Source organism: Aphelocoma coerulescens, chromosome 13, assembly GCF_041296385.1.
Source record: "Aphelocoma coerulescens isolate FSJ_1873_10779 chromosome 13, UR_Acoe_1.0, whole genome shotgun sequence".
Taxonomy (NCBI): domain Eukaryota; kingdom Metazoa; phylum Chordata; class Aves; order Passeriformes; family Corvidae; genus Aphelocoma; species Aphelocoma coerulescens.
Genome location: NC_091027.1, coordinates 15,615,957 through 15,629,396, shown reverse-complemented (window position 1 = coordinate 15,629,396; position 13,440 = coordinate 15,615,957). Strand labels below are relative to the sequence as shown.

The 13,440-nt window shown below is 38.3% G+C and overlaps 1 protein-coding gene across 1 annotated transcript in view; it reads right to left on the bottom strand.

Moving 5' to 3' along the window:
• Nucleotides 1–13,440, bottom strand: part of DOCK2 (dedicator of cytokinesis 2) — a 151,681-nt gene that overhangs the window by 129,390 nt on the left and 8,851 nt on the right. The window contains exons 7-18 of the mRNA XM_069029298.1: nucleotides 13,127–13,262; nucleotides 11,633–11,787; nucleotides 10,935–11,016; nucleotides 10,292–10,427; nucleotides 9,664–9,739; nucleotides 8,166–8,242; nucleotides 7,713–7,838; nucleotides 6,724–6,848; nucleotides 4,125–4,223; nucleotides 2,631–2,703; nucleotides 2,452–2,555; nucleotides 13–196 (exon numbers count right to left, since the gene is read on the bottom strand). Of these exons, the coding sequence (XP_068885399.1) occupies nucleotides 13–196; nucleotides 2,452–2,555; nucleotides 2,631–2,703; nucleotides 4,125–4,223; nucleotides 6,724–6,848; nucleotides 7,713–7,838; nucleotides 8,166–8,242; nucleotides 9,664–9,739; nucleotides 10,292–10,427; nucleotides 10,935–11,016; nucleotides 11,633–11,787; nucleotides 13,127–13,262 (1,373 nt within the window). The remainder of the gene's footprint in view (nucleotides 1–12; nucleotides 197–2,451; nucleotides 2,556–2,630; nucleotides 2,704–4,124; nucleotides 4,224–6,723; nucleotides 6,849–7,712; nucleotides 7,839–8,165; nucleotides 8,243–9,663; nucleotides 9,740–10,291; nucleotides 10,428–10,934; nucleotides 11,017–11,632; nucleotides 11,788–13,126; nucleotides 13,263–13,440) is intronic.

Below are 13,440 nucleotides of genomic sequence, written 5' to 3'. Positions count from 1 at the left end.
GAAGATACATACCATTCTGAGTTAACTTTGTAGAACAAACAAGAGTTGAAATGTAAAATGCATCTCGAGAGCTGACTGAAAGCCCCCCAACAATACTTGAGCTCCTGACTAAGGTTGCTCCTTTGTTTTCTGTGTGCTGACGGACAGAAGGCAACATCAAGTAAGCACCAGCATCCTCCATTTTTTTACTGTCTCCCTGAAAAACAACACACCATTCATTACCTATTTCACAGCACCAGACTTAAAATTGGACTTATTTTGTGCTTTCTAGAGAAGTAAACAAACTAAGGTGTAGGAAGGGACTATGAGGGGTGGCACCACTGGCAGAGTAAAAGCAAGAGCCAATCTCTCATTAAAATGCCAAGAGGTGTGGAACACAGCAGACTATTAAGCATCACCTTGAAGACTGTACACAGGATGTAGACAACATGATTAGAATGTCTGCACACAAAAGCAGAAAACAGGACTGAGTAAGGAAAGAATAGCAGCACTATTTTGGTATCCCCATCATAACTTTGTATGTGGACCTTGAACATAAAAGATCAGGGCATGGTAAGGTTATGTTTTAAATAACACAGTATGCTGCAGCAGCTAAATGACATAAATATGTGCTTTTCAGTAGAATGAACAGTACAAAACCAGCAAGCCAACAGATATATTTCCCTCCTCTCTTTCATCAGCTTGTGTGCCACAATCCCACAGATTTTCTGGGTCTCACCTTAGGATTCCCCAGACAGGAAAATAGTTTTAGACAAAGGCAATAAAAATCATGCTACTCACTGTTTAGAGAACATGGTTTTTCTTTAACAAAACTACTCCAGAAAATTTCCCTGATGAGTTTGAGCTGCCACTTAAAGCTGCAACACTGTCACAGATAGGACTCAATTGCAGACCTTTAATCTACAAATGTGCATGAACAAGGAGCTTCAAAACCATATTTTAGCAAGACATTTTAAAGTTTTGCAGTTTTATCTGGTTCAGTGACTGCAGATGTGCAGTTTCTACTTCCTATCAAACAAGAGATAAGGTTAAAAACTGACTATAAGAGACCTAGACAGACAAGAGACAAAACCCTAATGCAGCACAACAGAAAACAGTACTAACATCCATGACTGTATCAGGCCTGCCAAATAATTACTTCCCAAATTTCTGGAAGCAAAAGCAACTCTTGACTTCCTCTTTTTGGGACAAGTCAGACCGACAATGGGAAAAAGACGTGAAATTTTGATCCAACAGTCTTTCAAAAAGATCCAGACAGTTTAAACTTAGCAGTTTTCAAATTACTTATTTTGAGAGGCCAGATGTATGACTGCTTTAAACACTTACAGCTTACAATTACTGTTTTTAATACTAGAATAGGCAAGCATATGTCAGAGAATCTGTCTGTTTCTCACAACCATAAACTAGGTCAACTCCATTTAGCATTTCTCATCCATGCTGTCACTTCAGGAAAAAATTACTGAGCTGAAGCAGAAATGAATTACGTGGAATTTCATAGCCAACATTAACCACACAGTCCACAATTTTCCTTCTAGTCTCAATATTTATAAATGATAGTTTCAATGAAGAGAAGATAAATAACTATATGTTGCCATTAATCTCTTTCGGCTTGCCTGAGCAACTTGATTTAGTTGCATGCATCTCACTTGGCATTAATGTTACAGCAAATTTGTTTACTGAGAAGAGTGATGAGAAATAACCCAAGTTCCCTTTGTATTGGAAGTGATTTCTGGTTCTTAGTTCCTGCTAGACACCATTCTCCAAGAGGGGAAATAAAACAAAAGTCTTGAAACATCTGTTCCCTGCTTCCTTCACAAAGTCAAAGATGTTACCTGTGTCCAGCCAGGCCTGTAGCTAAAGAATAGCTAAAGCTATTCTTCACACCCAAAACCAAATTGCTGAAACTTTGACTTTTGTACCTGAGGAACTACACAGCAGTTTAAAACAACTGTTTCCCTAAGACTGCATTCCCAGATTATTCATGTGACAAAGATTCCAAATGGATCAAACACTTCCCCACCTCTAGCAAGAGGAACAGTACCCACCCAGATAAAGAGCTGCAGCATAATTTTCTCTATACCACAGAAGGCCAAAAGCACAAATATCAGTAAAAAGAGCAACCATCTCTCACTGTGCTTAGATAACATCTTTATGTCATTAAAATGCAGAGCAACGTTTACTGACAATGGAACAGGTTACAACTTTTCATTCTGTTCCAATGAAAAACACCGTATTATCTTTGATAGGATAATAAAATCCATCTAGCACTAAGTAAATATATAATGCAGTCAAAGGCAACAGTGTGAGAAAAGATGTCTTGTGGGAGGAAGGGAGGAAGGGAGGAAGGGAGGAAGGGAGGAAGGGAGGAAGGGAGGAAGGGAGGAAGGGAGGAAGGGAGGAAGGGAGGAAGGGAGGAAGGGAGGAAGGGAGGAAGGGAGACTGAGCCCATACCTTTAGGACTAACAAATCATGGGTGCCATCTTGGAGAGTTGTTCCATCTTCCTTCATTAGTCTTATGTAAGCCATTGCAAAATTCTTTTCTCCCTTGTCTTTAGCTGCAAAGCAAAAGATTTTGAGTTGACTACCCATCAACAAATTAAAATTCATTAAAGCAAAAATTCCCTACTTACACTCCTGAGTCGACCTGTGCCTGAATGTGAAGCGCAGATGAATCCTCTGCATGTCTTCAATGGGGACTGCTACCTTTTGTAAAATCAGAACACAGTGAGGAGAGTTAGGGGGGGTGGTTTCACATGTAACGAGCTCCTATTTTAGAATAAATAAGCCCCACATCTGCTGTTTCCATAGTGCCTTTCACAGGCCATTTAAAGCTGTTGAGCCTGATCACAGTAGCAGAAGTGGTGGCCGATAAGCAATGATCTGTTAGATTTTGCTGAAAAGTCTTGCACCAGCAAAGAAATGAAGCACAAACCCCAGTGAGTTAATACACACAGGTGCTTGTAGGCTAGAAAATAAGCACAGTGCAGTCCTACTGCTCACCCTGTTAACCACAGAGAATTAAACATCACCTCTGCACTCTGCAACTTCCACATTTCGGATACAGAAATTGACAACCAATTTATTAAATGTCAGGTGAAAAGGGTATGAAAATTCCAGCAAAATAAATTGTCTTTATTTTTGTGATTAAATTTTGTGCAAAGCCTTGAGGAAAATCACAGGAACTTGCAAGTGCATTATTCTGAAAGCAGCATACTTCAGGTCAAACTTGCAACAGAAAAGGCCAACTATGTAAGGGAAAGAACAAACGTTCATATTATCAAGTTTATAGTTCTAAAAATTTAAGGGCTTGCACACCTTTGTGTCCATTCACAACTTCCCTTTACAAATCTTACTTCACAATGCCTTAATATTAACTATGTTTTTCAACAGGAGCAACTGTTAGGGATCCTGTACACAAGTCTGAACTACAGAATAATTTAAAAATGAACTAGTACAATAAGCAATAAAGAGAATGGGGCAATGTTTTCAAAACAACAAATAAGCTTCTGTTTGAAATCACACTTCCATTCCCTCCCTGTCCTGCAGCATCACAGATAACACACCCTAAAGTAATAATTGAAAGCTTGTCATATGAGGCTATTTTGTCTTTAAAAAACCATGCAAGTTTGATACTGATATAAGAACTGTTCCTGGCAGCTTCTGGGCATTTTCCAATCATAGACATTAAAGCTTGATTAGGTAATTATTAGTGTGTCTCTAAGGTGATGCAAGACAGTTTTTTCTTTTTGAAATCAAAAGAAGGTGTGGGTGTTTTCATTTGGGTTTTGGTTTGGTCCTGTTTGTTTGTTTTTTTAATTGAAGCTCCTCATCTCCATTATTTCAGCACAATAGAACAAATGCACTATTTCACTTTTGATGAGCCCTGTTAGGACATAAGGTTGTCTAAGATGATCTCATTTGCTTTGCTGAACAAAATCTACACATCATTTTCTAGGCCAAATTTCAAGCCTCAGAGATCTCTGATAACTGATGTATGACTAAGACTCCATCCTTCAGCTGCAGTCAGGGACAAGATGTTTTTTGGAAGAAGCTGATGCTGTGCAACCTTTCTGTGTGAGGCATTTAGAAGTGAAAAAAGCAAGTGGGAAGTACCCACACCATACCTTCAATGTCTCGATCCAACGTGGCTGTTTGACCTGATAGTAAACAACTGATCTGTACTCGCTCACGGGTTTGTCCCCCGCTCCCAGGCAGATGGCATTCTTACAAAAGGAGGGAAGAAACAGTGCTTAGTGCCTCATTCATTTGGGTAAAGTTTTGAGCAATTTTGAGTAAATTAACTTGAGCAAAACCAAAGAAATCGCCAGAGAGCCTCCCCTCAGAGTCCCGACCTGGGAATTCCACTCCGGCTGTGGGACAATGGCTTCCCCTCATGGGCTCCGCTTCCCGCCCTCACAGCGGGTTTGAATTTGTATATGGCATCGTTCAGAATTAAATAATAATGACAGCACCAAGAGAGGGGAAGCACTAGAGTGAAGATACTGCATTTTCCAAGCCTCTGAACTCAATGAAAATAAACATTTACCATAATCTATGGGTAGGGCCAGTGTAACTGCGTTTTACAGGGGTCACACAACGGGCTCTAAGAGATGTGTGAGGAACATACAATAGACTTGATTTCTCCATCTGATGAATTTAAGTAACCAACATGTCATCTCAATTAGTAGAAGAAACATAAAAGAAAAAAAAATTTAAAAACTAGCTTCATTATTCTTTTTATTTCTCTATTTACTTTTAAATACTTTCTTCCAGCAGAGTCTCAGAAGTGCTAGGCAGCACACCTGGCAACTTCCAAATTGGACATTGTAGAGGCACCAACGATAAACAGTGAGAATTTCCAGTTCTTTAAAGATTATCAGAACCAGGACAGAGCCAAGTGAAAGATTTGATCAACTTCAAAACTTGTTGTTTTCTAGGAATCCAGTTTTCTTAGTGAGTCTGTGAAGACTTGGCCTGCATCCACCTGGTCTGGCTGACTGCAGCTGAGCTGTACACGCAGAGTAAAAGCTACTTCTGGACAAGGAGGCACCAAGATCTCTGATACCTCTCAGACATGAAACTAAAGTCCCTGAAGGAAGCAAACATTAAATCCTCTACTGAAGGCACAGATTCAATTAATCCAATCTAGGCTATAGTAACTGCTGCAAAGTTGCAATAATGCTGCTGAAAATCCAGTGAATCTTAAAAGTCTCCTTCAAGCACCAGGGTGCCCTGTGACCAGAAGGGTGTGATGCTGATACCTGAAGATGATTTGTACAGTCTGGTCAGAGCGATTTAACTGCAGAAAGCAATGTCTCATCTGCCTGAGAAGAGATTTTTCAAGGTTTATGCACCTACTTGTTTGCCACCTCTGGGACATTCACTTGGAACAAAAGTCCTGTTCCTTGTAACAGTAAATCAAGAGCTAGTTCTGCAACTGGAACTGGTTTGATACCTAAACAGAACCAACCAGTTTCCTGTGTAGGGAACATATACCTGTTATGGGAAACATTAATATAAATTCATGGGTTTGAACATCTGTTGTTTTGGGTTTTTTTTAAAGGCTGAAAGGAAAAACCAGTGACTTTTGTTATTACTTGCATTCAACAACATTTCAATTAACTCCTCAAAATTGTTGCTTAAATATGTCTAAGCCATATTACCCACAGAGACCAGGTGTGATATTTCAGCTCAAAGACAACATGAGAAATTCACTTTCTCCTTGTATTTGCAGAAATTATGTATCTGCAGAACTGAGCATACATAATATTGGAATGCAAGATTTAATGCATAGTAATAATGGTTTATTTCCCTACGGAATACTTTTGTTTATATGTATTTTAAGTATCTTAACTGTGATTAGACAGAATACAGAATAGAGTTAACTTCTGTGCATGAAAGTCATGGTCAGGTGCTGGCATAGGTAATGTTTTTTAATCAGGGCTACAGTTTGTTGTGCAGACCTTAAATGTCTTGTGGGATTAGAATTTTCTTTACTCAAGCTTTAAAGTTACATTTTAGGTCAAGCAGTTAGTCACAGTTCATAAACAAGTCATGAACCACAGTGATTCACTCCATCTTTTTTTTATCTCAAGAAGTGTCTTTATGATTTCGCCCTTACGATCTCAACACTATAAAGCTCAGAAAATGACAGATCAAAAATCTCCCTGAATACCAAACTGGTGATAAAACCCTAAGGAAAAGACAAAAGATCCTCAAAATGGGAATAGACAAGCAAAAAGATACTGTAAATATTTATGTTGCATGTGTAATTGTTGTCACTAATTTCATTATTTGCCATGTACTTTTTTCAAGGCACAATGACACATTTCTGGCACAAATCAAAGGTTTGTTATGTAGCAGAAATGGTACTTCCAACATTTCAGTGTGCAAATTGCATTCCTCTGGGAATTTCCTCAAGAAAAACCCTAGAGTAAGAATGCAGTAATTGTGAGGATCAGCATTTGTTCCTTGGCACAGCTAAAATAGGTCATTCAATGTTATTCCTCATTACATTTTTATGCAAGACTTTTATAGGGCTTTAATAGATAGATCACTTTAAAAATCATAAAAATTATTTGTCACAAGATGTCACAGGATGACACAAGTAAGAGAACTGTGAGTTTTTGGATAGTGGTATTTTATAAAATGTGTAAGTTAACCCTTGCACCAAAATTCAGCTCATGTGTCAATGCCCCTCATGCAGAAAAAAAGAAAACTTACAGGCAACATTGTTCCTTCTTCATCACAGACACACATTATCACTTCCACATTTCTCTGAGTTGTTTTATTGTATTTATCAAAATCTCCATACAGCAATGTAATATATATGTCATTTCTTATATCTCCTAAAAGAGAAATTGGAAGTTAAAAACCAGTTTAAAAGCTGTGAGAGCTTTTAACTGCATGTGAAAAGCTGTGAGAGGATTAACTGTACTGCACACAAGTACCTCACTTTTTGCGGTGAAACAGATAAAAAAATATTATTTTCCATCTGAACTTAAATTCCCTGTTCTTTTCCTTTGCTAAGGCAAAACTACGATGTGAGGAGAAGGAAATGGGGGCTCAGAGTGGCTCGAAGCAATTCCCGTCCTGCCCCGACACCTGCTGGTGAGGTGCTGGATGATCCCATCAGGAACTTTCCCCAAATACACAGCTCTCTTTCTAGAGGGAGCTTCATATTTTAATTTTCTCTTCTGAATTAATTCATATGACTTTTAAAAGGATCGAGATTTTATTTGAATTGGGGCGAGGGAGGTTTTGGTTATTTGTTTTCTAAAAACGAGCACAACAGGCTGTGAGTGATTTCTGTTGGAAAATATCTTGTCATAAATACAACTGAAATCAAGATATTGCAAATTCATTTTTTAATTATTATTAAGGACAGCATATTACGATGAAAACAAGGTTAATTTAAAATTCAAGTGACATCCACCCTAATCTACTTACAGGATAAGAAAGTTATGTACAAGGAGATAGGTTTATCCCTCACTGTCTGGATTTTATTTTTCCTGTTTAAGTATGAGCAAAAACTTTCCAAGGATTTCACAATTTTATATAAGCCTCTAATATTGGAACAAAAATTACCCTGAATGAATTCTAAGTGGCCTCTGAGTTACCCATTACAGAAATAAGTAAGGCAGCAGCTGATGCTTATTAACATAAAGAATGAGAAGAAATCCATTCCTATTACAGAACAAAGCACCTCCTACCTGGCATGATTATTTCAGGGAATCCCAGCTTTCTAGCAACAACAGTGGTTCTGTCTACAAGGTGTGGGTAATCCTTTCTAGTTTGAATCACATCTCCAACCAGCATTTTCACAGTTACCCACAGACCTATCGTGTGCAAAAGAAAAGGAAAAAAAGATTATATTTTTGGTGGGGGGGGGGAAATCTGTCTTCAGATGATTGCCTCTGCTACCCACCAAAACAGGAATACAAATTCACTTTTCCCACTTCCTGTAGAAGAAAGTAAAAGCTCTATAATGTAAAACTGCCACTACTAATTTAAATAGCCCCTAAGATTCTGTAACAAATTCATGGTTCCTCAATTCCAGCTTCGAAGTTGACCCACCTCCATGGTGGTCCTAGAGTTCCAACATAAAACAAAGTTTCACAAAAATACTGTGCTACTTAAAAGAAAATAATAAAAACATACTTTACCTTGTCCACCACTGTCTCCTTTTGATGCAGTGATTTTGCTTAGGAGACTGTGTAAAAAGTCATTCTCTGCCACTACCCTGCAAGAGAAACAGCAATGTCTGCTCAGGAATTAAGTGCTAAATATATCAGACACCATTTAGAACATAAGTGACAAACAGCCTCAGTCTTTGCAGTATTGCCTTCTTGTTTTACTTTCGGTATTTTTATTATCTCTCACTCAAGTTGCAGCCCACTCACGTTCAGTTGTGCATACATTGAAGTGAAAAAGATTCAGCCAACCACCAAGAAAGGTGTTTTGTGACAGTGACAATATGAATGCACTCACCAACATGCCACTCCAGCTCAGTCCACTTTCCCTGACAAATAGCCAGATAAATGAACTTGAAATTTTTGTCGGCTACTATTGAATTTAGAAGCAAATTCTCACATAGCAAACATGTTGGGTCAAATCGGAAACAAGTGAAAAAATAAACCAGTGTGTCATAGCTGGGTCTTTCAGAATTTATTTACCCTCCATAGCACATAGCAGCAGTGCTATGTAGGACACACAGAGTTATTTCCAGTATTTCCACTGGTATCTGCATTTGATCTGTGAGCATCACATTTTCAGGCAGCTGTTCTGGCATTTGTTTTGAAGATAGTATATGATAATTCGATTACTTTTTAAAGGGAACATAGTTTTTACTCACATTTTTCTCAAGTTCAAAACAGAACCAAGCTCATAAAATAGTAGTTATCCTTGCTTTTAAAGCCTACTGTTGAGTACTTGTAACTATTTGGCTTGGGTTTAGGAAATCAGACCTGGTTCTGATGCCATGATGATTTTCTGCCTTTTCTTTTATACTTTTTTACATCTTCTGTATTCTTAGTGCTTTTTGCCTACATTCTTGGACTTGTTTGTCAAGCTGAAAGACTCAACATTTTAGAAGCTTCGTAGCCAGGGATCAGTGTGCCCCAGAGCCCAAGGTCCTCTCCAGAACACATTCTGTAAACCGAGATAGAACCATCCAGGGGAAGGCTCCTTGGGGAGGGGGGCTCACTTGAGCCTCTCTTTGGGGAATTTTTGATAGATCTGCTAATTAGTAACACCTGTAATGTTATACCAGATATTTTGGGGGTGTGCATTGCAGTGTGAGTTTCGGTGCATTCGACCTGGACGTGTGCACCTGAGGATCCTTAAAATAAATCCCAAGGTAAAATCCCTTTTCCCCTTCTAACCGTGTTTGACTCTTGATTTTAAGACCAGGAAAAGGCATCAGTACCAGCTGTCTGAAGGAATACATTCATGGAATTATCCATTAATCTAATGTGCTGTGGTACCCCTGCAAGTCTTAAATGTCTTTTAAAGTCATACTTAAATAATTAGCACTATCACAACACAAAATTGTTTAAGGAAAACTCTCTTATTCTTTAACCATTTCACAGATAATTACAGCCAAAGAGATGGATAAATAAATATTTTCTTTCATATAAAAAAAGATATCTATGATGCTCTTACGGATGAAAGGGAATGAAGTGCTGCTTTTCTTCATCACTTTCAGATTTTCCTTTTATGATATCTGTAATATCCATGACTAGAAGAACAAAAGAAAAATCATCAGAACATGTAAAAGTGCTTCAGTATAGCTTATCTTATCTATGAATGTTCTTGTGCCTCAAGGTAAGTGTAGATTTTTCAGCAGCAGCAGTGCAGCCCAGTGGGGGGTGGGTTTGTGGGGCAGAGCATTTAGTGCAAAGTCCACACTACCAACATTCTGCTGTGAAGAGAGGGAGAATTTAGACCAGTTTTAGTATAAACTTGTGAATACAGGTATCAGAGCTTTGGTGGTGATTTTGGGACATAATTTCTGACTTTATTTCATCTGCAAGGGAATCTATTATCAAACTGGTGGTGTGCTTTCACTCACACACCTTGGCACTATATAAATAATTAGGAAATTAAATTCAAAAGTGCATTTCTGACTTGAACTAAAATGCCAATGTAGGTGCAGTCTTTACGGACTTGAAAAAGTACAGAAAACAACTGATAGAGCTGTTGTGTATTCTGACATGTCTTGGTAGAGATTTTAATAGTCCAGGGCTGGCAAAAACCACTGCTGTCTTGATTCAGCCATAGCACCAGGTACCTGCCACTCCAAAAGGCCGCCGGAGCCCTTGTGTGTATTTCTTTGAGTTACTGTCTCTCAGGTCCATCCTTCCCACTCGAACTATTTGGCAAACTAAATAAATTTTGTCTCTGCTAAGGTCTTTATTTCCAAGATCCTAAGATACAAGTGAAAAAGAATCACAGTGTTACTTGGGGAAAAATCAAGTTGTGAAATTAAAATAGGACCTCCAGTAATAAACTGAACCTTAACAATTGATGGGAAAAAAAATTAAACAACAAAACCCAAATCAAACAACCCCCCCAAAAGCTCGACAAACAAAAAAACCTGAGCACAACAAAGGGATGAAAAAGACCGACAGTTTAAAGTTCAAAAAAAAAAGGTAAGGTAAATAGAGAGAATAACAATCAAGAGATACAGCAGATAAAAACACATAAATCAAGTCATCAAGAAATTCATGAGGCAGGAAACTGATTTCAAGAAAGGCCACTGAAACATTGTCACTGCCTTGAAGAGCTTCATAACTTGCCATCTTGCCCTGTTTCTGAGATTACCTCTGCTTCCCTCTTCATCTTGCTCACTCTTTACAAGGTCTGGCAGTGACCACAGAGAAGAGACAATCTCACTTGCAAATACAAAGGGCAGTAAACTGGGAAACACTTACTGTGAACACCACTTTAAGGTTGTTGAGCATATCAATTTCCTTTGGAAAGCCTCGACTCCCCCATCTCACCAAGTAGTTCTCACTGTTGGGAAGATAAATATCTCACTGCCAAGTGATTTAAAATTCTCCCTTTACACAGTACAAAAGTTGCATAACAAGCAGTCTGTGGTGATGGTTTAAATCTAAGACCAGACTAAAATGACAAGAAAAACACTATACAAGTATCAACAGTAAGTTTTAAAAGAGTAACTTGAACATAACACAAATGGGCACCTTTTTTGAGGCAAGCTTACCATCATCATAGTCTGTTTTATGGGAATACTCAACAGAATCTTAATCTACCTAGAAATTTATAAATTTAATTTTTTTCCACTCCCCTCCTCCCCTCGGCACTTTATTCCAAACACCACAATATTGCCCATCTAGAACAATCTCTTAAATCTGAAATGGGCTCAGGCTTTTCCAAACTTCTGAAATGTTCAATCCAGGAATTACCTATGAAAATATTAGGAAAATTAGAATCCTTTAGTAGCAACCAGCAACAAGAGCTGTCCCTGCTTCACGTTGCTTTTGGTTTCCTTCCTTTTATTTATATATTCTTTGCATTATTATATTGTTATAGCACATTGGCAATTATTTTAATTCATTTTGGCCTGTTTTATTTGCTACTCTTCTGCAGTCAAAGGAAGAAGTTTTACCTTATAATTGTTGACTTCTGTGGATCATAGAGTGACATAAAGAGCTCTGCATCCTCTCCAATTCGGCAAACAAAATTTCTCACAAAGACATACAGGCTGTGGGTGGGAGATGAAGACATTCGGGAGTACGATGCATAATCTGGTTGATCCTTTGACTACTCAGGAGGAGGAAAATCAGTTAATAACAGTCCATGAATTGAAATGATGCTATACTACAAGCAGTTTCACTTGCTAGGATATGTAATAGTTGAAAAAGAGAGCAGGGAGTTGGATTCAATAATTCTCATAATTCTTTTTCACCTTGAGCTCTTCTATGACTGCCATGCCTTAGGCCAGTCCTTCAGCCAGCAGACAATGATGTAAAGGGGGAAATATTCTCCCCAGTCTTAAAGAAAAGGGCAAGTATCAAGATGTCAGCACAGAGACAAGCCTACAAGCCTGAAAGAATATATTTTTGAGCACAGTAAGCTGGAGCAGAAGGCCTGTGATCCACATCACAGTGGGGTTTCAGCGTGCTAGAAGCAATAGCAAAATGAAGTCTCTTTGAAGAGGAGGCAAATAACATTCTGAGATCAGGACAGAGGTGAGCAGGTTCACTGACTCAAAAATAGGTTCCTGAATTCTACCCACCTTCCATCTTAACCACCAAGAAGCAGCTTCTTAACACTTCTAAACCCATTGTTTTCTCTATTTTTAAAATAAGTCACCACTGTCTATCACAGACTCCCAAGTTTAATTTTCCTTATATTGTCAGTTAATTACAAGATGTTTTCCAGTGATTTGCCATGGGCTTTATTGAAGTGTCATGACAAACCAACTATTTTCTGTTAAGTGTTTTACTTGCTTTTTTACAGTTTACTTTCTCATAAATGGAGTAAAGAACCAAAGAGGCTTACAAATCCCTGCAGAGATTTCATATTGCAAAAGGTCGAGGAAGTGTAGTCACCTGCTTTACATTTAAAAAGATTTAATTTATGCACTTGTCAGCTTTGCTTTGGCACATGAACTTCTGGTGTCCACAAGATTATGCTGAGTTCACCCTAGTTCCTCTTCAGTGAGCTTAAACTCTTCAACTTCATCAGACTAACTAGCAAGCAGCAACACTTAGAAAACAACCAGTGCAGTCACAAGACCTTGTGAAAGCATGCTGTGGTCAGTCCTGGTTTGCAGCCTGACCTCCAAGTGTGTAACTATTCACTATGCAATTCACCCTACTGAGTAGTCCATGGATGAAGTGAAGAGACATATTTCCATATATGAATTCAGAATGGATTTAGAACCAGCTTTAGACACAAGCTTTCAGCCCAGCCCACAGCCCAGTGCACAAATGCAATTCAATTTGAGGCTTAGCCTTATTTATAACAGAAGTCTGTAGATCTGCTCTTAAGTCAGAGAAAATTGTTTCCACCAAATTTTGATTCCATCCTTCAACCCTTAGACCAGTTTTTGTTTGGATTTTAGCAAAGGAAACAAAGTTTAGCCAGTCATTCCTACCATTTCCTCCTTAATTCGCTCAGTGATTTTATTAGTCGCTTCTTCATGTGCATGAAACAGGCTGATAACACTGGTTTTATCTGGATCCAAGATATTTCCATCTTCATCTCTAACTATCAGGTCTAGCTCAAGTACTCTGTGAAAATGTGAAAGGCATAATGGTAGGGTTATTTCCTTCTACATGAAGAAAGCTTAGAAATGTAACAAACAAGGAGGCACTTAAAGATTTAAAGTTATATATGCAAAACCGAAGAAAAATCTAACTACATACCATGATTCTTCTTTAAGCTGCTGTACAATATTTAGGAATTTGC